Source organism: Cydia amplana, chromosome 1 (genome assembly GCF_948474715.1).
Source record: "Cydia amplana chromosome 1, ilCydAmpl1.1, whole genome shotgun sequence".
NCBI lineage: Eukaryota > Metazoa > Arthropoda > Insecta > Lepidoptera > Tortricidae > Cydia > Cydia amplana.
In genome coordinates, this window is record NC_086069.1 from 28,364,883 (window position 1) to 28,386,164 (window position 21,282).

The 21,282-nt window shown below is 40.9% G+C and overlaps 4 protein-coding genes and 1 long non-coding RNA gene across 5 annotated transcripts in view; 2 read left to right on the forward strand and 3 right to left on the reverse strand.

The window, feature by feature from the left end:
- The window catches only part of LOC134652145 (hrp65 protein-like), a 29,436-nt gene extending 23,038 nt beyond the window's left edge, over positions 1-6,398 (forward strand). Inside the window, exons 11-13 of the transcript XR_010097165.1 lie at positions 4,769-4,807; positions 5,887-5,951; positions 6,170-6,398. The gene's annotated coding sequence lies outside the window, so the exon portion shown is untranslated. The remainder of the gene's footprint in view (positions 1-4,768; positions 4,808-5,886; positions 5,952-6,169) is intronic.
- A 735-nt stretch (positions 6,399-7,133) lies between these two features.
- LOC134652420 (uncharacterized) lies at positions 7,134-7,697 on the forward strand. Its single transcript, XR_010097180.1, has 2 exons — positions 7,134-7,261; positions 7,519-7,697. It is a non-coding gene; the product is annotated as an uncharacterized LOC134652420 (long non-coding RNA).
- An 807-nt stretch (positions 7,698-8,504) lies between these two features.
- LOC134662579 (pancreatic lipase-related protein 2-like) lies at positions 8,505-10,873 on the reverse strand. Its single transcript, XM_063518852.1, has 4 exons — positions 10,857-10,873; positions 10,178-10,575; positions 9,885-10,091; positions 8,505-8,726 (listed from the first exon to the last, which is right to left on the reverse strand). Exons 1-4 carry the CDS (start codon positions 10,871-10,873, stop codon positions 8,506-8,508), a joined length of 843 nt encoding a protein of 280 aa, XP_063374922.1. The 3' UTR covers position 8,505.
- Positions 10,874-15,427: 4,554 nt separating this feature from the next.
- On the reverse strand, positions 15,428-16,837 carry LOC134662587 (uncharacterized). Its single transcript, XM_063518862.1, has 2 exons — positions 16,764-16,837; positions 15,428-16,364 (listed from the first exon to the last, which is right to left on the reverse strand). Exons 1-2 carry the CDS (start codon positions 16,835-16,837, stop codon positions 15,428-15,430), a joined length of 1,011 nt encoding a protein of 336 aa, XP_063374932.1.
- Positions 16,227-21,282, reverse strand: part of LOC134652395 (protein turtle) — a 108,833-nt gene continuing 103,777 nt past the window's right edge. The window contains exons 15-18 of the mRNA XM_063507576.1: positions 20,705-20,890; positions 19,549-19,776; positions 17,092-17,178; positions 16,227-16,364 (exon numbers count right to left, since the gene is read on the reverse strand). Of these exons, the coding sequence (XP_063363646.1) occupies positions 17,147-17,178; positions 19,549-19,776; positions 20,705-20,890 (446 nt within the window). The 3' untranslated portion in view covers positions 16,227-16,364; positions 17,092-17,146. The remainder of the gene's footprint in view (positions 16,365-17,091; positions 17,179-19,548; positions 19,777-20,704; positions 20,891-21,282) is intronic.

Consider the following 21,282-nt stretch of genomic DNA (forward strand, 5'->3'; position numbering starts at 1 on the left):
GTTGGTGTGTGCTGGAGATAAAAATAATTAGATGCGTGTGTGAAGTATTTGTTTGTCCCGGAACGAGACACATGGCCAGCCTAAAAGTAGTTATCAATCCCGGTTTAAAGTAATTTGACGAGGAGTTTACCAATGTTCAGGGATGTCAATAAAAAGACCCCAGGAATGGGAGATGGACTTTCAATGGAAAAAGTATGCCCCCCTGGGAGCAGGATACATTTTTGTCCCTTTCGCGGTAGAAACGGCGGGCTGCTGGGGGGCGGACGCGAAAAACATGGTGCGCGACATAGGCCGTCGACTTAGGCAGAAGGGGGAGGACCCCCGCTCCGAGGCGTTTCTGGTGCAAAGGCTATCCATAGCCATCCAGCGCGGCAATGCCGCGAGTGTTATGGGCACTTTTGCACCGGAAGCATCTAGGAGCGGCAGCAATGTTTAGTTAGTAGTTAGTTTGTAAGTATGACCGTATGTATGTCTTTTTAATTGTATTTTAACCTGTCTTTTACTGCAATAAATGGAAATAAACTACCTAAGGATGAATTGCGCTGTGCCAACCTGCCAACCTCAAATAAATAGATGGAAGAAGGGCAAGTGAATGATATAAGATGATAGTCTGCTCTTTCGATAGCATGAGAGTTGTATGAAGGCGGAGATGAAGATGAATTTGAATGCAATTTTATAGAATTTCTGTTTGGGGTAGGTACCCCATATTCTATTTTCAAATAGGTATTTGTCTCTGGAGTTTCTCTTCTTACTTTACCCAACTAGGCTTTATAGAGAAGAAGTCGTCGAATCGATGGATACCTTTAGAAGAAGACCCGGCTGCCAAATTTACGCATTACAGAAGAACATTATCCTCGATAACCATACTTCCGAGAAGAAACGCATTATATACGTAATGTTGGTAAGTTATCCTGACGTTGCGATTGCACTATTGTTAAGATAGTTTGTTACGTTTGTAAAGAAGTGAGCGACTTTTCAGTACCCATCAAAACTCACTTATACGAACAGCTTTTATCACAGGCGGCACGGCTTAATAAGCCTAGCTCGCGACTTTTTATTGAGAATAACCTAGATTGTATCCATAAAGGGTTTCGGACATTACTGCAGTATTTGTATCGTGCATTACGAAATATTACGATTTTACCATATATTATGCGATGCATTCGCATAACGCAGCACTGCACTTTACTGACGTACTGCAGTCTTGTGGGTCTCCATTGCTACTCTCCGTGTCAGATAAAAAAACGAGAAACAGAGAGATCTGTTAACCTAATTTTTAAATATACCTATAGTACTTCGAATATATAGTCTGGCAAACAAATTTCAATAACAGTAACAGTAGAATAAGAAAACTATTATTTCGCCTCTTTTTGGGGCGCAAGTAAAATACAGTACTCTCTGCCTATGCTCCACTGTAAAGGGCTCTTGCCAAACTATACTGTCGAAGAGGAAATTGGAGACTTCTCCTGTGAATAAAATAATTTGTTTCCGCTAAACTAGGTTTGATGTGTATTGAGTACGTACCATAATTATGTAACAGTACTAAATAAAACTTAATATATATATTTGTAGCGGTCTTATCTTATCTTATTGTTTTCGGGGGCCCTTGCGGATACACTTCGACCCATAGGGATCTTTTGTGCAACTACCCCCCAGAGAAGATCCGTCAACTACTCAAGAGCTTTTCCCACCATATCCACGTGTCGGATGATTGGTTCCAGATATCCTGCTTCAGTCCTTCATTCTTTGTCTGGCGAGGGCGTGACATCCGCACATTAAGTGTTTCACTGTCTCTTCCTCTTGGCCACACATACGACAATCGGTGTTGTCAGAGTGTCCCATCTTGGCCAGAATTCCTTTGACCCCGTAATGGCCAGTAAACACCCCCGTTATGATTTGGAGTTGTCTTTTGCTAAGTTTCCAAAGCTTTTTGCTCCAGCCGGAGTCTGTTCCTTGCATAAAGAGCTTTGCATGCTTTAGACCCGTCAGACTGTCTCATTCTTCCTGATGTTTGGTCTTGGTAATAGTCTTTAATAGCCGTTGTGATGGTTCCCTGTGAGAGCCCCACGAATGGTTCCGGACCTATAAGATTATTTACAGATCCGGTTCTGGCAAGTTCATCTGCATTTTCATTGCCTATGAATCCCTCGTGCCCTGGGATCCATACCAGTTGCACTCTGTTTTGCCTTCCAAGCTGGTTCAGAGCTTGGACGCCATTATATACCAGTCTAGAGTCCACTCTGGGCGCTTCAAGCGCTTTGAGTGCAGCCTGACTGTCGCTGAGTATATAGATATTCTTCCCTTGGGTTTGCCTAACTATATTCTCATGCACACAGGCAATTATAGCGAATGTCTCGGCTTGGAAGACAGTGGCGTAATTGCCCATGCTTGTACTAAAGTCATTTGCATAAATGCCTGCCCCCGTACCCGATTCTGTCTTAGACCCGTCTGTATACCATATGATGTCGTTTTCATCAGAGATTGGTGCTTCAAGACCTTCGGTCCATTCAGCCCTTGTTGGAATTTTAACGTTAAAATTTGTAGTGGTCTACAATAACATGCTGGCTACTGTTACAAATATTTACAGACTAACTTTGTCGTTATACTTAAAGTACTTACATTTTGCTGTCTGATATCAGAAGACCTGACCTGATAAATCTATTGGGTCACGCACCTATAGATTTATTTATTAGTACATTTTTGTGGGTTTGCGGCAGATTTAATCATCAAAAAACAAGTTTATTTTGCAGTTCTCGAAATGTCGATTATGCAAAGCATTTATGTTCGTTTATAAGTACTATAATTAGTTGTACTCTTGGTCAAATACATCTTAAATCATAAAATTTAGTATGTATTTATAAGGACTCTGGTCAAATACATCTTAAATTATAGAATTTAGTATAAGGACTTTTATACTAAGTATACTAACCCATTATTTGTTTAGCACTTTAAACTGAACGGAGGAAGACATCTTTACTGTTTAATTTATCGCACAGACCATAATAGTCCACCGTCCCCACCACTGTTCTCTAAGTATTCAAAACAAATTACTAATAATTACTTTTTCACCTCAGCAGCTCGAACAAGGGTACTTTGCTACTTAAAAACAGTGAGCAAAATCGCATTTTGCTCACTGAGTGAGACAAAATGAGCAAAATGCGATTTTGCTCACTGTTTTTAAGTAGCAAAGTACCCTTGTTCGAGCTGCTGAGGTGAAAAATGTTGTGTACTACACGAGATCAAAGTTATTTACATCTCGTGCGCTTTTGAGTCCCTTACTACGCTCAAGATTCTAAATTAGATTCACTCGCTACGCTCGTGAATCTATTATAGAATCTTTCGCTTGCACGGGACTCAAAATAAGCACTCGAAGAAATATCAAACTTTGATCTCTTGTTGTACAAATAACTATTTTCAAATGCAATTATTACTTGTTGTCTCTCGTCAAGACAAGATTATCAGCGGTTTTCTCCATAAACGCTGTCGATGACTAAGAAGGCTCAATAACATACGTTATGTTATTGTATTTTCTTGTATTGTAAAGTGTACCATTTCTTTTTTCGAAAAACCATCACGTTTTGGGTTACGAGTACTTATTTCTACACATAATCAAGGAGACAATGGATTTAATAAAAAGGAAAAAAGGTGTCCGAAAAAAATTAACAGTGTCGTGACGCATTTTCACATAGGTACATTTTGTATGGACCGTCACAAAACTTACAATCAATATTTTTTTAGGAAATAGTTGGGGCACTTTATTCCTTTGTTTGAATCAACAGTCCTCGTGATTCAAACAAAGTGAGTCGAAAAAAACCCAAGATTCGAGTTGTTAGTTTTTCGATAAAGGTGAGTGGTACATTTTTTTCTGAAAACCCCCAGTCCCCCATATTCTGAACACAGAAATCTCACCCTCCTAGGAGATAGGAATGATACAATTCCCATTTATCCCCGCGGTCTTGGATGGAAACCAAACAATTCCTATTTGTCCCCGGCGGCCTCGGATGGAGAGAATTAATTCCCCCGCCTTAAGAATGCAAGGAGGAGACAAATGGAAATAAGAGCTAGTAGGCTGGTTTCGTTTTAAAGTAAATAATATATTTAGCCAAGTGTTTTGTGTCGTAATTTCGGATTATTTGGTCTGTGCTTTAAAACTGATGATTTAACTAAATACTCTAAACATAGAATTGATAAAAACACAAAGGCGCGTTTCACTACCCATCTTTCGGTAGGTACTAATTTAAAAAAAAATGCTGATCGTGGTAAGCCTTCTTGAGCTAGTACCTACTACAAAAAAAGATAAATGCACGTTCTCTAACCCTTGTCACACTGTGACTCAAATTAGTATACAACAGAATTAATAAACAGCGTCATCGACGCCTGCCTCTGAACACATCGATATAACTAACTTGGAATACATCATCTGTGTTGATGTTTTTTTAAGTCTGATAATTATGTATAAAGTTATACATTGAAACGTTGAGTTTAAAATTAAATTTACATATACCAATTATTCTTATAACCATTCAATGCGGTTAGTGTCAATTAGATTTCAGAAAACTTATGATAAGTTATGAATAAGCACGATTATAATGTCGACAATTAAACTATTTGACTAACCTTTTCAGATTATGATACTGTTGTAGTTTCAAAGCTCATCAGAGCTGAGATCTAATTACAAATTAAAATCCTGATGATTAAAATGTTGATTTCCTTTCAGGTCCGTGATTCGTTATGAATATATTAGCTAATATTAATGTTGTATTTACAGGTGTCCGTATTCAGCTAGATGACGGGATTAATGCAAAAGGTAATTATGAGACTTTGTTTGACAAAACTTATAAAAAAAATAACACAACTTCAGTCTTAATTGTTTTTTAAATACAGGGTGGATTTTCTTTTTGGGCCAGTGAGGGCAGCTACCAGATCCCGTGCTGCTACGAGAAAACGGTCTAAGAAGAACTTCCCTCGATTTCAAATTAATGAAGATTGGCTTTTACAGATTTTGGAAAAAACATACAGGGTGCGAGAAAAAGGTCATTTTTGACAAACTTTTTTTTTGATGCCAATCGATCCCATTCCTATTAAGGATCAAAAGCTTGTATGGAACCAAAAAAAAATTTCCGGCTAGAAAAGCCACAAATCGAGGAAAACTTTTCCCATACAATTTGTATGAAAATGAAAACTTTTATTTTTCACATGCTGTTTTTGTATGCCAATCGATTCCATTCCTATCCAGTATCAATAGTTTCCTAGGGGTTTACTGGATAGGAATGGAATCGATTGGCATACAAAAATAGCATGTGAAAAATAAGTTTTCATTTTCATACAAATTGTATGGGAAAAGTTTTCCTCGATTTGTGGCTTTTCTAGCCGGAATTTTTTTTTTGGTTCCATACAAGCTTTTGATCCTTAATAGGAATGGGATCGATTGGCATCAAAAAAAAAGTTTGCCAAAAATTACCTTTTTCTCGCACCCTGTATGTTTTTTCCAAAATCTGTAAAAGCCAATCTAAATTAATTTGAAATCGAGGGAAGGTCTTCTTAGACCGTTTTCTCTTAGCAGCACGGGATCTGGTAGCTGCCCTCACTGACCCAAAAAGAAAATCCACCCTGTATAACCATGCTACTGTAAATAATATGTATGGACAAACTGTACTAACTTGTGAATGTGGCCTAATTTAGTGTGCAAATAAAAACAATGTAGTCACTAATCTGGTCTTCAGAAGTCTGATGTGATGTTGATTTTATCATGATGATATTTTTAATTTTTTGTCTTCTTTTCCCGACGGATGTATAATGACGCATACAATATAAATCTGATATTGAATGTTATTTGTCCTTACTACACAGCGTTGTACTGTTTCTACATAAAGTTATATTTTTCAGGTCAGACGTGAATAATCTTTGGTTTAAACATTCGGGGTTGCAGTTACGCTCAGAAATTGTTCAAGGTAATTTTTTATTTAATTATTTGTTAGTTTTCAATGTTGATATGTATTTACTTATATAAAAATTCAAAAGTGTTTTGGTAATGATGATATATTTATTTATTTGTCTTCTTTTCCCGACGGATGCATAATGACGCATACCATTTTATTCTGATATAATTATTATAATAATTTATGAACACATGTTTTTGTAAAAATAACTATGTTTTGATAATTTTCAGGATGGACGGAGCTTCTGTGGACTGCGGGAAGATCAAGAGATAAAGAATAGAATAAATGTACACAAAACTGATTAAAGTATAGCTCTTAAAGACATACATTTTAGTGAACCTAGTCAGGTGACAGTGGTCCATGCGTCTTGATTGAATTATTAAATTTAAAACCACTTAAACCTGTAGATTTATCCCAGTTCGGGCTACAGGCAATAGTATTATATAACTATAAGGACATAAGTTATACTTCTACTTAAGGAGCACAAAACATACTTCCATATTTATTTCGTTACGAATGTATCTGTTTTTGTTGATAAATTTCCGCATACCATTCATCTTTATTACACTCGTTATTAAACATAAAAGCTTGTCTCTTTCGGTGTGCGGGCAGCTTGTTAGCACGTGCACAGCTGTAGCTAGCCTGGGCGCGACTAAAGAGCAACTGTTAAATTTTTACAATTTAAGTGCTTCAATTTTGGATCGCCTATAACATAACCTATCTGGGCCCATTCTCGAACGATATAGACTAATATTATTAGTCCGCGAACTGTCAAATCGTATGGGTTGTCAACACACTAATAATATTAGACTAATACCGTTCGAAAAATGGGCTCCGGGAGTTATAATATCATTGTAGAGTACATTAGTAACAGTGACGCGTGGACCACAGTTTGAAAGGTTTTAAGTACAGTTAGCTTAGTAAACCACCTCCAAGTCTCATACAAATTCACTCTTATAAATAAAATCGCAATAAAGGCAATATGGCCGAAATTGTTAACAAGAGTGGTGTATTCCTAGTTGTCCCCGCCGGGCACCGTCGAATATAACTCATTCCCATTTGTCCCTGCCTGATGTATGCCGGCGGTCACGTGCGGCTGGGACAAATGGAAATACACCACAAGAGTCAAACATAAACCTGACACCACATGGTGATGAAATAGATTAAAAGTAATTAGTAGTTAAATTAATTGTCTTTGCCTTTTCATTAATCAATTAATATCACATCCATGTAGATGTTGAAAAGAGTATATTTTTGTAGTACATTAATTCGAATTACAACTGTATACAGTTATGTTATCCGGTTGCTGTATTAATTTTATGGTGAGTTATATTTTATTCATTTACTATCTTAAGATCTAAGATCATTATCAAATAAAACACGTTTACATAAATGTGTCATGTTTTATTAAATTTCTTTTATTCTAAAAATTTAACATGATGATTCAATTGCCTGTCTTCTTTTCCCGACTGATGCATAATGATGCACTAATTATCACGTATTGTTCTGACATAATAGTTGTCGCACCAGAAACTAATTGCTTCGCGACCCATTTTAATTCTCGGTTTCTTTGTTACAGGTCAGGAGACTTGATATTAGTAAGTTAAGCATTTCCAGTTAAAACATTAATTAATAAGTAGTAAAGAAAACTTTGACTGATTTTATTATTTTTGTTAATAACATTTATTATTGTGATACGTTGATGATGCAACTGTGATACTTGACTTTTTCTTACTTCATTACAGTTTTGATATGTCACCTTTGTTTCATTTTTAATACCACTCGCAAGGAACATTTTTGTTAAACAGAGCCAATAAGTAGTATACAGTCATTCAAAATGAAAATAATATATATTATATAATATATACATTGCTAATTACAGAGTAAGAGTACAATGCAACGCACCGCAATGTAACCAAAACATTGACATAGATATCTAGGGACTGACTTTACGGGCAATAATAATGAGGCATGACAGGGGCCAGTACAGCGGTGTGAAATCGCTACAACGCGATTGGTTGATGAGTTCGCATCACGGGCGCGATTGGTTGACGAGTTCGCATTACGCGCGCTATAGGTCGCAACTAGTTGCACTGCACGATTGGCTGGAATTCGTGAGTAACACCGCTGAATTAGTACCATTTTTAGTGCCCCATTAGCCCATGAACCAAAATTACGTGTAAGTTCTGAAACCGTCTAAATGGGGCGTGACAATAATATTATTAAATTTCTGTTATGAAGGTAGGTACATAACTAGACTGTAGGTATAGCAGGTATAGCACCAAAAGACCTATTCAGAAAGCGTTTCTGTACGAATAATAAAGAGACTATTCCCATCTGTCCCCATCTAGGCTACCCGCCGCGGACACGAATAAAGAATAATGCTACTATAATTTTGTGACCGTTTTAAAACTATCAAAGTCACCCCATTTCACCCCAAGTCACCATAATTTACGATACCAGGGTAAGACATTTTAAAATTCTATAAGGCATCGTAAGTTATAATTTTGTAAATAGTAAATAGGCCACAAAAATATGCGTATAGCATGGAAATTGTTTTAGTTTTCTAGAATTCGTCTCCCAATGCGTACAAAGACTCGTTTCTCGTATGCAGATAGTAGTTCCCTTCGGCGTTGGGTTTGGCTGGGTCGCCCATGCTGGAGGTGTTGGTCTTGCACTCGCCATTCTCGAAGCCTTGGTAGTCATCGCACAGGTAGGACGTGAACGGTACGCCGCCTCGAATCGATTCTCCGAAGAACTCGTGCGACCTACTGTGGCTGCAAGAATCTGGACAGATCACAGAAAACAAAAAAACTATAGAATCGTAACGTATGAAACGTGTGGCAAGATTAAGATTAGTTAAACTCAATCTGACGGTGTATTCCCACTTGTCCCCACCGGGCACAGATGAGAATAGCCATTTATATGAATATTGTGAATCATTCCCATCCCCGCCGGATGTTTGGCGGCGGTCACGTAGTTCGGGACAAATGGGAATAAACCATTCTGAACACATACAAATTGTTATTTAGCTATGACGCTTAAGCGTGTAACTAACCCATTATAAATTACAAAAAGCGGCCAAGTGTGAGTCGGACTCGCCCATGAAGGGTTCCGTATTTAGGCGATTTATGACGTATAAAAAAAAAACTACTTACTAGATCTCGTTCAAACCAATTTTCGGTGGAAGTTTACATGGTAATGTACATCATATATTTTTTTTTAGTTTTATCATTCTCTTATTTTAGAAGTTACAGGGGGGACACACACACATTTTACCACTTTGGAAGTGTCTCTCGCGCAAACTATTCAGTTTAGAAAAAAATGATATTAGAAACCTCAATATCATTTTTGAAGACCTATCCTTAGATACCCCACACGTATGGGTTGGATGAAAAAAAAATTTTTGAGTTTCAGTTCGAAGTATGGGGAATCCCAAAAATTTATTGTTTTTTTTCTATTTTTGTGTGAAAATCTTAATGCGGTTCACAGAATACATCTACTTACCAAGTTTCAACAGTATAGTTCTTATAGTTTCGGAGAAAAGTGGCTGTGACATACGGACGGACAGACAGACAGACATGACGAATCTATAAGGGTTCCGTTTTTTGCCATTTGGCTACGGAACCCTAAAAATGCCGTGATGCTCTGTTTGAGTGCAAAAAAGTAGCGCAACGGAGGAAACTAGAAAAAGTGCAAGTGTAAAAGAGATAAAGCATAGACCCTGGTTGCGACGTCAACCCTGCCTAGCCAACATGTCAAACGTTTACGCTCTATAGCGAACGAAACGCCAATGTCTCTGTCGCACTAATATGTAAGGTAAGAATGATGACTAACGCTACGCTACGGAGCGTAAACGATAGGCATGTTGCATAACCGTATTTTTTTGTACAAAAAAAAATCGCCGACAAAACGACCTTTTGGTGCATTTCCCCGGCTCCATACCTACGTGTCCCCGATCCTCTCCCTCGCACCCCGGTTGCGGGGATGTTCCCCCGTTGGGGTAGAAGTCCGCCTGCCCGTGGCTCTCTTTGTACCCATAGAAGCCCCCATCCGTGTGGATGATGTCCACGAACATGGCGTCAGTTCTGTCCAGACGGTATTCGTCAGGCATTGGGGGTAATTCGAACAGCGGTCGAGCGGGGTCTAGCCCTAGAAGACATAACTGATCAGTTGCTATATGAGTCTATGCCCACTTAAATTTTGGCAGACAGGCATAGTTTAAAATAAATTCTTACCTGTAACTCTAAATACATTTTTACTGAAAAACATGCCAGCGTATCCCATGACGTGTGCTCCCAAGCTGTGTCCAATCAAATGCATTTGTTCTCCCGTCGTATTAAAGTTGTCTACCAGTGAGTAGAGCAGCTTTGCCAGCCGTTTACCCACGTACCGTGTGGACAACGCTGCCCACACGTAGTTCGGGTTCCGTGCCAGCTCGTACCAATCGACTACTATCACGTTCAAATCGGCTCCGTCTAAGAAATATATCTTTTGATTCTGTATCCAAGTATTATTGCCGCTACCCAACCAACCATGTGTCAATGCTTTGGTGTCTCTCGAGGGGTCGAAATACTGGCTTTTCAGTTGACCATTTATTTCTGGTTGCAAGGTTTCCGGATCGTTTGGGTTGTTCCTTGAGGAAACAAATGGAAAGATTTAAATTACTATTACTTAACTCGGGTCTCCATCGCAATGCCTTATAAGTAATAACTATTTCGTTAAAATGACTTGCCTTAACCGTTGTGTCCTAGTAGGATGTTATTAGCCCTAATGATTTGTGGTAATAACGGTCAGTCGCCATAATGTAGGTAATGATTGTCCTTAAACTCATTAGTCCTAAACATTCTTGCCATAACTATTAGTAATCCTAATTTTATTAGCCATAACGTCAGTTTACATAGGAAAACTTTTTACCTAAAATCTATTGCCATAGACCAGTGGTCGGCAACCTGCGGCTCGTGAACCTGTCACTTGCGGTCCGCGAGCCTCCCTGGCTGTTTTGTATGTAATATTGACAAACGACAATGTCTGATAAAGTCATAAATCATAAATATTAACAAAGTACGGCCCGCGTCAACTTCGTTAACTACTATGTGGCCCTTGGCTGCTAAAAGGTTGCCGACCGCTGCCATAGACATTTTGTCCTTGCTGCGACTTCCTCGAGCGCTTTGTTGCTCCAAAGGTAAAATGTAAAAATACCTGGTGTAGAGGTAAAAATATACGCGTCCGTATATCCAGCCGTCCGAATCGTCCGGCAGCGCGGAGAAGTTCATCGTGCACACGGTTCCGTTCTCGTCGTAGTAGCTGAGCCACTCCGTGCCGTATCCGTCGTCGGACGACACGGACCGGATGCCGGCTACAAATTCATTTTATCACGTTTGAAATAGCTTTGGCCGTAGCTCGTAGGTGACCAACCGGGCTTCCGCGACGGTTCAATGTCAACCTGATCTTGGTCGGGGCGCAGTAGTTACAATGGGGTTGGCAACTTAGTTTTTTGTAGATGGCGCTACCAAAGGCTTTGTCTCTAGTTTTGTTTTATGAGATCTGGCTTAAAGGGCATCCAATAATAATAATAAAAAATTGACACTTCGTAGGATTGACAGGTATGGTAGCGCCATCTGTCCTTAGACCGGCCAACCCCATTCCAACCCCATTTGGCTGGCCTAATACTGCAGGGTTCTATGTTAATAGGTACATGCACGTTGAACGGAGATATACATACGCTTATTAGGCTTAATGTTTACAACCACAGCGAACTTACCATACACACACATTAATCCAAACAATTTAGAAACCAGCGTGATGATGACACCCATTGATAACTAGTATAACTACTAACTGGCATTGGTACTGATGGCAACAGTTCCGATACACTCGTATATATCACCAAATTTCGAGCCGGTGACTATAAATGGAAAAAAATTGTGAAGTTATGCAAAATATTCATACTGTCATGTATATTCATATTAGTTTGCGTTATCTTATCTTGGGCGCAGTAGTAGAAAACCCACTTAATAAGTACTAAGGTATCCTTACTCGCTAGTAAGAATCGTAAGCATCATCCTAGCCAATCAACAGAAAATGGGGAATTATATGGAGTCGGACCAAGACAAGTTTGCAACGATTTTGATAGCACACGCAGTGCAAGTGTTATTTTAAACACCAAACTTCCATGCATCTTGGTTTAAGCCTATGATGCCTATAGTTTGGTCCAGGACTATAATTATATGTCATTTCAAACATTGACAGAGAGATTCATACTCGTTTTTGTCTTACACTATATCTAGCACCCAAAAAAGGGCTGAGTATAAACCCTTTGGATTTTTAACCTTTAATAGTTCATAGATAAAAGGATTAGTTGGATTAGGGGTTGATAAATGATACAAACATTTAATTATAGCAACGTTATTGTATTTTTTATTTTTGAATTGAATCCTTTTTGTGCTTACACAGTAAACACATGATCTCAACACTTACGAACTAAAAATATTCTAAAACGAAAATAATGGTTATTTCGATCGAGTTATAAAAAGGTGGCTGGTGCAAGTAGATTTTTCCACTCGTTCTTATTCGTATTGTGGTTTGTTGGAGTATACCTATCTTAATTTCGTGCTGTTGGAATGATATTTTGAATAATAGAGTATTATTTATCATGTGTTGTGCTGAGATATCGTGCAAATGCCTTAATTCTTTATTTATTTACGTTTGGGGTGCCCCTTTTTTCTCCGCGTTACATTTCGCCAATGTGCACGCATATTACTGTTTTATATAAACCGATATATACGATTTAGATACATTAGTCTAATATATTGCTATCTTTTTCATTTTAGTCTATAGAAATATCGAATGACTTTAGTTTATGCTTCGAAACTACCTCGTGACATCGCTATACGTTTTTAATAAAAATAATATAAAGTCTTGAAGTTGTGTGCTCTGCGTTTAAGTAGATATTTAGTGCCCCAACAGCGGTACCTAGAGATAACACTTGTCGTTCCGTCGTTAACATTTGACTATACATAATGTTACACAGTACGTGTAAGTAGGCCTTCACGAGAAATTAAGTAGGACAGTACGGTACACACTATGTTAACCGTATTAAATGTAAACAAATTAAGGAGATAATAGGGAATGGAAAAGACTAGATATCACATGGTTTTTGAGCTATATCTAGGTATATTTATTACGTGTATGTATAAGAAATAATCAAGCAATAATACATACGTCGTTAGTGGACAACGCGCGCGTATTAATTGAAGTGCCCAACGTGCGAGGTAAAAACGGCTATTTTAACTGTAATTTCACACTCTATTTATCTGTTGTTTCCGTTTAAAGTCGGTTAATAAGGCGAATAAAAGTCAGAACAAGATAAAATAAACTTCTAACTACTCGAGGTCGTGAACTGTATCTATACGTGTCGTAAATACCTAAAACAATTGCTATCGTGATCGCGTGCAGTAGGTTCGTTATGCGGCAAATAATTGAATTCACGTCACATGAATCTAGGCATTGCCCTGAGTTATGGCGATTCGAAATATTACATCTATCCTCTCCTAGGTACAGTACATCGCTTAAATATCGCCGCGAACAATATATGAACCTACGTCGCTCCTTAAATTCGTGCTAAATACATACATCGTGACTCAAAATATTATCAATAATATTACAGTTGGTCAGTCGAAAAAATTGAGCACTTTTTAACATATCATTAATTATTTTGATCATGGATTAATTTAATGCACAAATTGTCGACTCTATTACTCTAAGTGTAACGCTATGGCTGGGGTTACCTATCAAACCATGTAAGAAAATAAAAAAGAACTTCTACCGAGTGTCGTTATACGTATCTTACATGCTAAATCGTCATCGGCAGTGAACTAATGATGCGTCCGTCGGCGCCGGCGCGTCCGAGGCCCGTCCGGGTCCGGGTCCGTCTCCGGCTCGGCTCGGGTCCGGGTCCGGCCCGGCTCGGGTTCGGACGCCGGCGCCGCGTGATTCCACGAGACGCTCCATGCACGCATATACATAACTACACCTTATTGTAACTACCTATCTATTACTTTACGAGTTATTTTATTTCAATTTCTTTAAAGCGTACATTTTTATTCTTATTTATTAGGAGGTCCTTAATACGAAATTCGTATCATTAACAAAACGTCTGCATGACAAGATCTACAAATAGAGTGCATTATGCGAAATTATAACGAGAATTTATCGATAGGAATTAACTAATAACAAACGTAACTCTAAACAGTCTTGGCTATGACTGGTCAACTATAGGTGGGATCGCTCCAGGAACCGATATATAATTACGATGCCTCAGTGTATTTGTAAAGTCAGACAGGTCTGACGCGGGATATGGAAAATGTACAAATCAATTGACTGGACTCCAACACCCGGTCGTCGCCGCCGGCCTCGCGCCGGCACCGACGCCCGGCCTCGCGGGCTCGCCGCTTCCTCAGGCTGAACCTTACCGTATAAATAAATAAGTGTACAAGATATAATATCTACTTATGTTTTTTACATATGTACAGAGTTTAAAAATTATATAACGTAGGTACATAAATAATAGAATCAATAAATTTGTACTTGAAATAATTATAAATTTGAGAATACGAAACATAGTTTAATTTGCAACTTTTGAACGTTACGACTAAAAACCTACTTAAAATTACTTTGTTCATATTTTATTACGGAACGAGCGCGGTCCCTCGCCGGCGGGGCCGCGGCCGCGCTCGCTCCGTAACTATATAACGTTATCTATACTTAGTTACAATAATAACTACAATATAATGTTGGTATGAGCGGTGTCGTGGATGCTACCCGCCCATACCTAAAGCGTTTAGGCGGACGCTGCGCGCCCCGTGCGCCCGATATGGCACGTGCGGCTTTAGATTTCCCATTGTGAGCCTATTATGTAATATAACTTCCGTATAAATTTTAAAATATCAGAGAAAAACCGAAGATTTTCATGTAGTATTTTCAGAACGTAAAAACATGTCAACAGATATGAGATATTTAGAAAAATAATTGACAATTAGTTTTGATAAAGGCGGGCGAGCGGGGCGGACGCAAAGCGCCACGGCATCCACTTTCTACATATGTACTTTAATTATAGCAGTCATTTGCTTCGAGAGACTGGAGTCATCGTTCCCTAAGAGCTATGTTAGACATCTAGGGCCCCGCGCACCGCGCCGGGGCCGAGGTGGGATCTTTACTCTACGTAATAATACGAACGTATCAAATCATAACCGTATCTATTTCGGAACGCCCCTCGAACGAGTAAAACTCGGGCCGCGACCACTCTCGAGGCGATAATTGTCGGAAGAATCGTGATTGTGCCCATTCTTTCTATATATCCGGCTCGACGTCCGAGTCGAAAAAGGAAGTATTCTACGTAACTCATCTAAGCGTCACGAACTAGCCGAGGGACTCGCGGCCGGTCGGCGGCTCCGCGCGAACGGGACCGGAGGTATTCCGGCGGCGGGTCAGCACACGCTCTCGGTCGGCGCCGGCGCTTGCGGCGCGAGCGGGGACAGCGGGGACAGCGGGTACACGGCCAGCGGCGACACGGGCGGCTCGGGCGAGCGGCGCCGCAGCGCCTGCCGCTTGCGGAACTCCAGGAACTCCTCCTTCATGGCGCGCACCCTCGCCTCCACGTCGTCGCGCGCGCGCGGCCGCCGCTCCGGCGTGGACGGCGTCGGCGTGCGCGTGGCGCGGTCCCACTCGTAGTGCACGTCCACCGAGCCCGCGTCCGCCGCCGAGCCCGGCCGCGGCGCCGGCGCCGGCGGCGGCGGCCGGTACGGCGGCGGCCGCCACTCGGCCACGCTGCCGGCGCGGCTGCTGCGGTTGTGCGCCGACGACGACGCGTTCTTGCTGCCGAAGCCGCTGGACGAGGAGCGGCTCTCGGGGGAGGCTTCGTGCGGCGGCGGCGGCGGCGGCTCGGCGGGCGCGCGAGGCCGGTGGCGGCGCGCCGCGGGGCCGGGCCGCCACGCCGGCCCCGCCGGCCGCGAGCGGGGCCGGAACGGCGACGGCGGCGTCGGGAACGAGCCCTCGGCGGAGCTCGGGAAAGGCACGGAGCTGAGGTCCGAGACGTGGAGCGGCGACCAGGGCGTCCAGGCGGCCGCCCACGGCGGCCAGGGCGGCCACGGCGGCCAGGGCGGCCAGGGGGCGGGCGAGGAGGCGCGGAGCAGCGGCGGCGCGGCGGCGGGCTGCAGCGGCGCGCGCAGGCGCGGCAGGAAGCCGCCGTCGTCGGAGGAGGAGGGCGCGGGCGAGGGGGAGGGGCGCGGGGAGGGCGGGGGGAGGGAGCCGAGCGACGGCGCCCAGTACCCGCGCGACCCGCGCCCGCACCGCGACGCCGGCCACACCCAGTTGGCCGTCAGCCGCAAACACTGCACTAAACTCGATATTCCGCGTTCACTAAATCTGTAATCCACATAATCATATATTTTAATAAAAGTGCCTTATGCGATTGACGTAGGTCATAGACTAGGAATCCTCTAGACTGAGTTTAGAGCAATTATTTCATGAAACCGATGCTGCCAAAAATAAGGGGGTGCGGGGGGACGAGGTGAGCGAATCCCGTGCCGTGATTGGTCCGTTCAAAGACACGGATCGATCACGGCACGGGATTGACTCGAAGATGGAGTAAAACTACCGTATAAGTGGCAGAGGGGGTAGCGTTACTATGCTCAGTCTAGAGGATGTCTTGTCTGTGACGTAGGTATATGTCTAGATATAAAGTTCTAGCTTCATAGCTTTCGCTCCAGTAACTATAATGTATCTTATATACTTAAACGGTCCGTAAAATACGGATCGATTGACCCTTTAAACGCCAAGCCTGCTATCGTGTGCGGCGCGTCATTGTGGACCTTGTCAGAATGCACCAATGTTTTCATATTGGACTGTAGCCGTGCGCGTCAGTTAACGTGTTTACCGGTCAAAGGGTTAAAAGATGTAGTATTAGAGGGCTAGAAACCTGCCTATATCCAGACATACCTAAACGTCAAAGTTTTCATTTCATTTAGGTATTGCTAGAGACCAACCTGACTTCCTATTTCGAGTTAGAGCAGCAGAAAAAAAACAATATTTCAGTTAGATTTCGAATAAATACAACACAAACCATAAATATAACATGTTATGTAATACTCACTTCTTAAAAGGCACTTGAGTGCTGTCATGGGCGCGCAGGTCCGTGAGTCGCGCCGCTACCATGTTGTATGCTGTAAGCGGATGATTTCTGAACGTTAACGTAGCGTCATCGTCCCGTCACGCGCCCGTGTCGGACCGGCCCCGCCACCTCACAACACCACCATATTGTCAACGTGAAAGCTAGACACCGATATGAGAGTTCGTAGCTACCTGACATCACTAATATACATAATAGTTGGTTGGTACGCCTCTAAATAGAAAGCATTTTCGCTACATGCCAGAAAAACTGTGTATAGGTATAAACAAGATAAATATAATGTCTCTATCGCCTCATTTGCGTATTTAATATGCCAAAAAAGTTTTAGAGTTGTTTATTACACGTATACAACTCTGGACACCTTTTGACTTACTTATGGCATCAGATTCGGTTGACGAGAAATAACGTCCTTGGCGCTCTAACGATTAAAAAGTTATAACTTTAAAGATGTAACGTAAAGTCACATGAGATAACTTATTTATCTTGGATTTCGTCAGGTAAAAACAAACTTTCATATCAGTGTGATGATACCCAATACTAATGGAAAGCGACATGACTTACCTAATGGTCAGTAATAGTTGGTGATTTGTAACCACAATCAGGGACCTATTTCATGTACCTAGTTTATATTTTGAACGGATAATAATATTTACAGTTTCATGGAATAAACATTTATAATTATTGTCATCAGTGAGCATTGTTATCAAAAGTTGAAACTATTCATACATGAGTGCGGTTACATGCTCCATGTAGGTATGTATCTTTCGTCAGTCACATTCTATTATTTTGACATGTAACAGGTCCCTGGAATGATAACAAGCAGGTTTTTATTATGTATATTGCTTTAGCCAAATAAATTGAAATAATTAAATAAGTATCTGAAGATTAAAATGCTGAAAACAGTGTTGAATTAGACAAATAGGCAAAGGAAAAGGCAAAATTAGTTGATAAGGCTGAGGTGTAAGTCCTGTTTCCGTGGATGAATTAAAATAGCATGAAACAATATGATATAATATAACTATAACTAAGTACCTATATCCTCGGAAACAGTACCTTATGTATTCATGTTAGTATTTATTATTTGCATACAAAGTAGCAGACAATATTTTTTTTAAAGGAAATAGGTAAATAAAAATAAACTACCTATGGCGTCATACTGTTTATAGGTAAATGATGTGTGCTACTGAGTATTTTACATTCAAAGATAGTTGGGTATTGCCTATGGGCATAGGTTTAGCGCCGTCCATGATTAATAAATAAAATCTGATCCTTTGCACATAGTCAATAACAATTCTTTTAAATCATTACAACAGGCCAAATCATAAAACATGCAATATGATTTCTTATCACAAAAATGATGAAAAAATACTCAAAATGTAAGTAAGACAGTGGCAGCATGCGTGTAATGTTCGATGGTATGCAAAATTGTACAATTTGTACACGATGCTTCACCGACAATATGGCAAGTTAGTGATCGCAGTCTCGTACTTTCCCACGTCGGTTTGAGACTGCTTTTGCGCTTTTATGACGCTCTCTCGCACTTAGTTTCATTCAATTTCTACCTTTTTAAGTTGCCAAAAAAGAAGACCAGCAAAAACTCCGACAACTTTCATCTTATGAATTTTTCATCAGGTTGACAAGACAGGTCTGAATGGGTCATATTATATTCAAAGGGTTTAAGTATTCAAATAACTTGGACATTTCTTATTCTAAATAAATTCTGACTACGCACAATACTGATTGAACTATTTTTTTGAAGTGAAAACTTCTTTAGCGGCGCTGTGCACTTTTTGAGGTGGGGAAAAAATGTTAAACTCGAGACAGCGTAAGACGATCACGTGAGCGTAAGATTTAGATGGCCACTCATTTAAATGGCATTTAAATCAATACAGAAAAACTCAATGACATTACATGAAAAATTGTTACATGTAACTGTCTTTATTGATGTAAATGCCATCTAGCGAGTTTCGCTCTAACTGGTATTAATATACCTCGAGTACTAACAGTGATCTGCTTAGGGGTTTCAAGTAATTAACGCTAACGCTAGATGGCGTTAACCCCAATTATACATAGTGCATTTTGCACTAGTCATTGAGTTTTCACTTCTGCCGGCACTCCCCGAGTGCAACCCGTTGTTTTTTTTTGCTATTTCGGGAATTATTTTCATAAAAAAAACTTGTCTCGACAACGGCGCATTCCTGAGGCCTTGGTCTCCTATGCTATACGCGGCGTCTGGCGTTAGCGTCAACGTTCCTGACCAAAAAAGACGCCAACGTCGACGTGTGAAAGAGACCACACCAATACATCTCTATAGTAAGTATTATGACGCAGACGCTGTAAGCGGCCGATGGCGTTATAAGACCGTTAGCCTAAGTGAGAGAGAGTTCGCGCGAGGCGGGGCCGGCCGCGGCCGCTGCTCACCTTTCTCCTGCTTGCGCCGCTTGCGCTTGTTGCAGATCTTGACCGCGCACACCGACAGGATGATGGCCACGATGAAGAACAGGATGCCGCCGACCACCCCCGCGGTGATGGCCTTGTGCTTCACGCGCGCCGGGACCGGGAACTTCACCTCTTCGGAGCTCTCGAAGCTGGACGCCGAGTTGGCTAGCACGCGGAAGTAATATGTGCGACCGCCCACTAGGTTTTTAACTGGAAAAGAAGAGGACTGGGGTAAGAAATGCGTTTGAATGTATTTCGAAAACTGGGAATTCTACCACGTGATCAGCTTCTGTATAGAGTTAAGTAAACCAAGAAAAGTCTGCGTAGATTTTGACAGCACTGCGTGCAAATGCAGGTGTTGTTTTAAACGTCAAACTTCTATGAAATTATGTTGTATAAATAACAGTGGCACTGCGTGTGCTGTCAAAATCTCTGCAGACTTTTCTTGGTCTAACTCTAACCCCTTTTGCCATAAACTCAATGTTTTATATAGCCAAAAATCACGGAAATTGTATCTTATAAAAGAAAGTCGGTTGCTTCACTATGAAACCATAACGCCAATTATGCCAAAACCTTTTATCGTGATATGCGTGAAACGGGTGTCATTCTGAATCCCTAACAACGTTTGTCCTAAAGTCACTTGCCCTAACTGGTTTGTCCTAATGGGCACATGCCCTAACGATCAATTGTCATAATCATAAAGATTATTTTCCATAATGTATGGTTCTGAAAAATGGTTAGGTTTTAGAACTTGCTGCCACAAAAGTGGGTTAGGTTAGGGCAAGTTAGGGTTAGAACTGCGACCCTCGCAAAAAATAAAATATGCTTAATAACATTAGGATAAGCAATCAATAATTAAGGAAACCAAAATTAGGGTTTTTAGTGTTAGGACAACTGATCATTATGACAAACAATATTAGGGAATGCAAAGATAGGAGAAAAGACTTTAGGGATTCAGATATAGATCCCGTGAAACTGACTAGACACGCTCCGTGAAGCAGCTGTTAAACCAACAAAAAAATAATTTTATTCCCCAAAACATTCAACGCTTCAACGCAGAATCCTTTCAGAAGTCCTGCTGCCATTCAGAACAGACTTTGACAATACAAAAAGCTTGAGATAATGGATTGAATCTTACCGAGGTAGCTGGTCTCCTCGGGGCGGATCTGGCCGCGGTTGAGCGTCTTCCAGTGCGCGTCGGTGCGGTACTTGATGGTGTAGTACTGCACGAGCGACGCGCGCTCCAGCGGCGCCTGCCACGTGATGAGGAACCCGTTGTGCACTTCCGTCACGGTCAGGTTGCGGGGTGGACCCGATTTTGGACCTACGCGAACAGAGACTGTGTCACATGTGGCTTTACAGCTTCGTTTAACCTTCGAAGTCAGAATAAGTTGCTTCTTAATTCTTCTAGCGTGTCTATTAAAAATGTGAGCACCTCATCTATGTAGAAAAATAAGCTGAATGAGGTTTTGGTTGTAGGTATTAAATATGTACACAAACAAAATAAACGTATATGATAAATGTGATTGGGTAATAAATGCGAAATATTCGAGTACCATCTAAAAGTAAAATAATAAGCTAGTAATTTATGTAAAGTTGTTAAAGGTAGGTATAAAAAATAAGGAAATTACTGGACGTCAAATGAAGTCGTTGGCTTTAGGGAATGATTCTGCCTAAAAGGCACGATATTTTTCATATCATTTTAATTGACAAAAA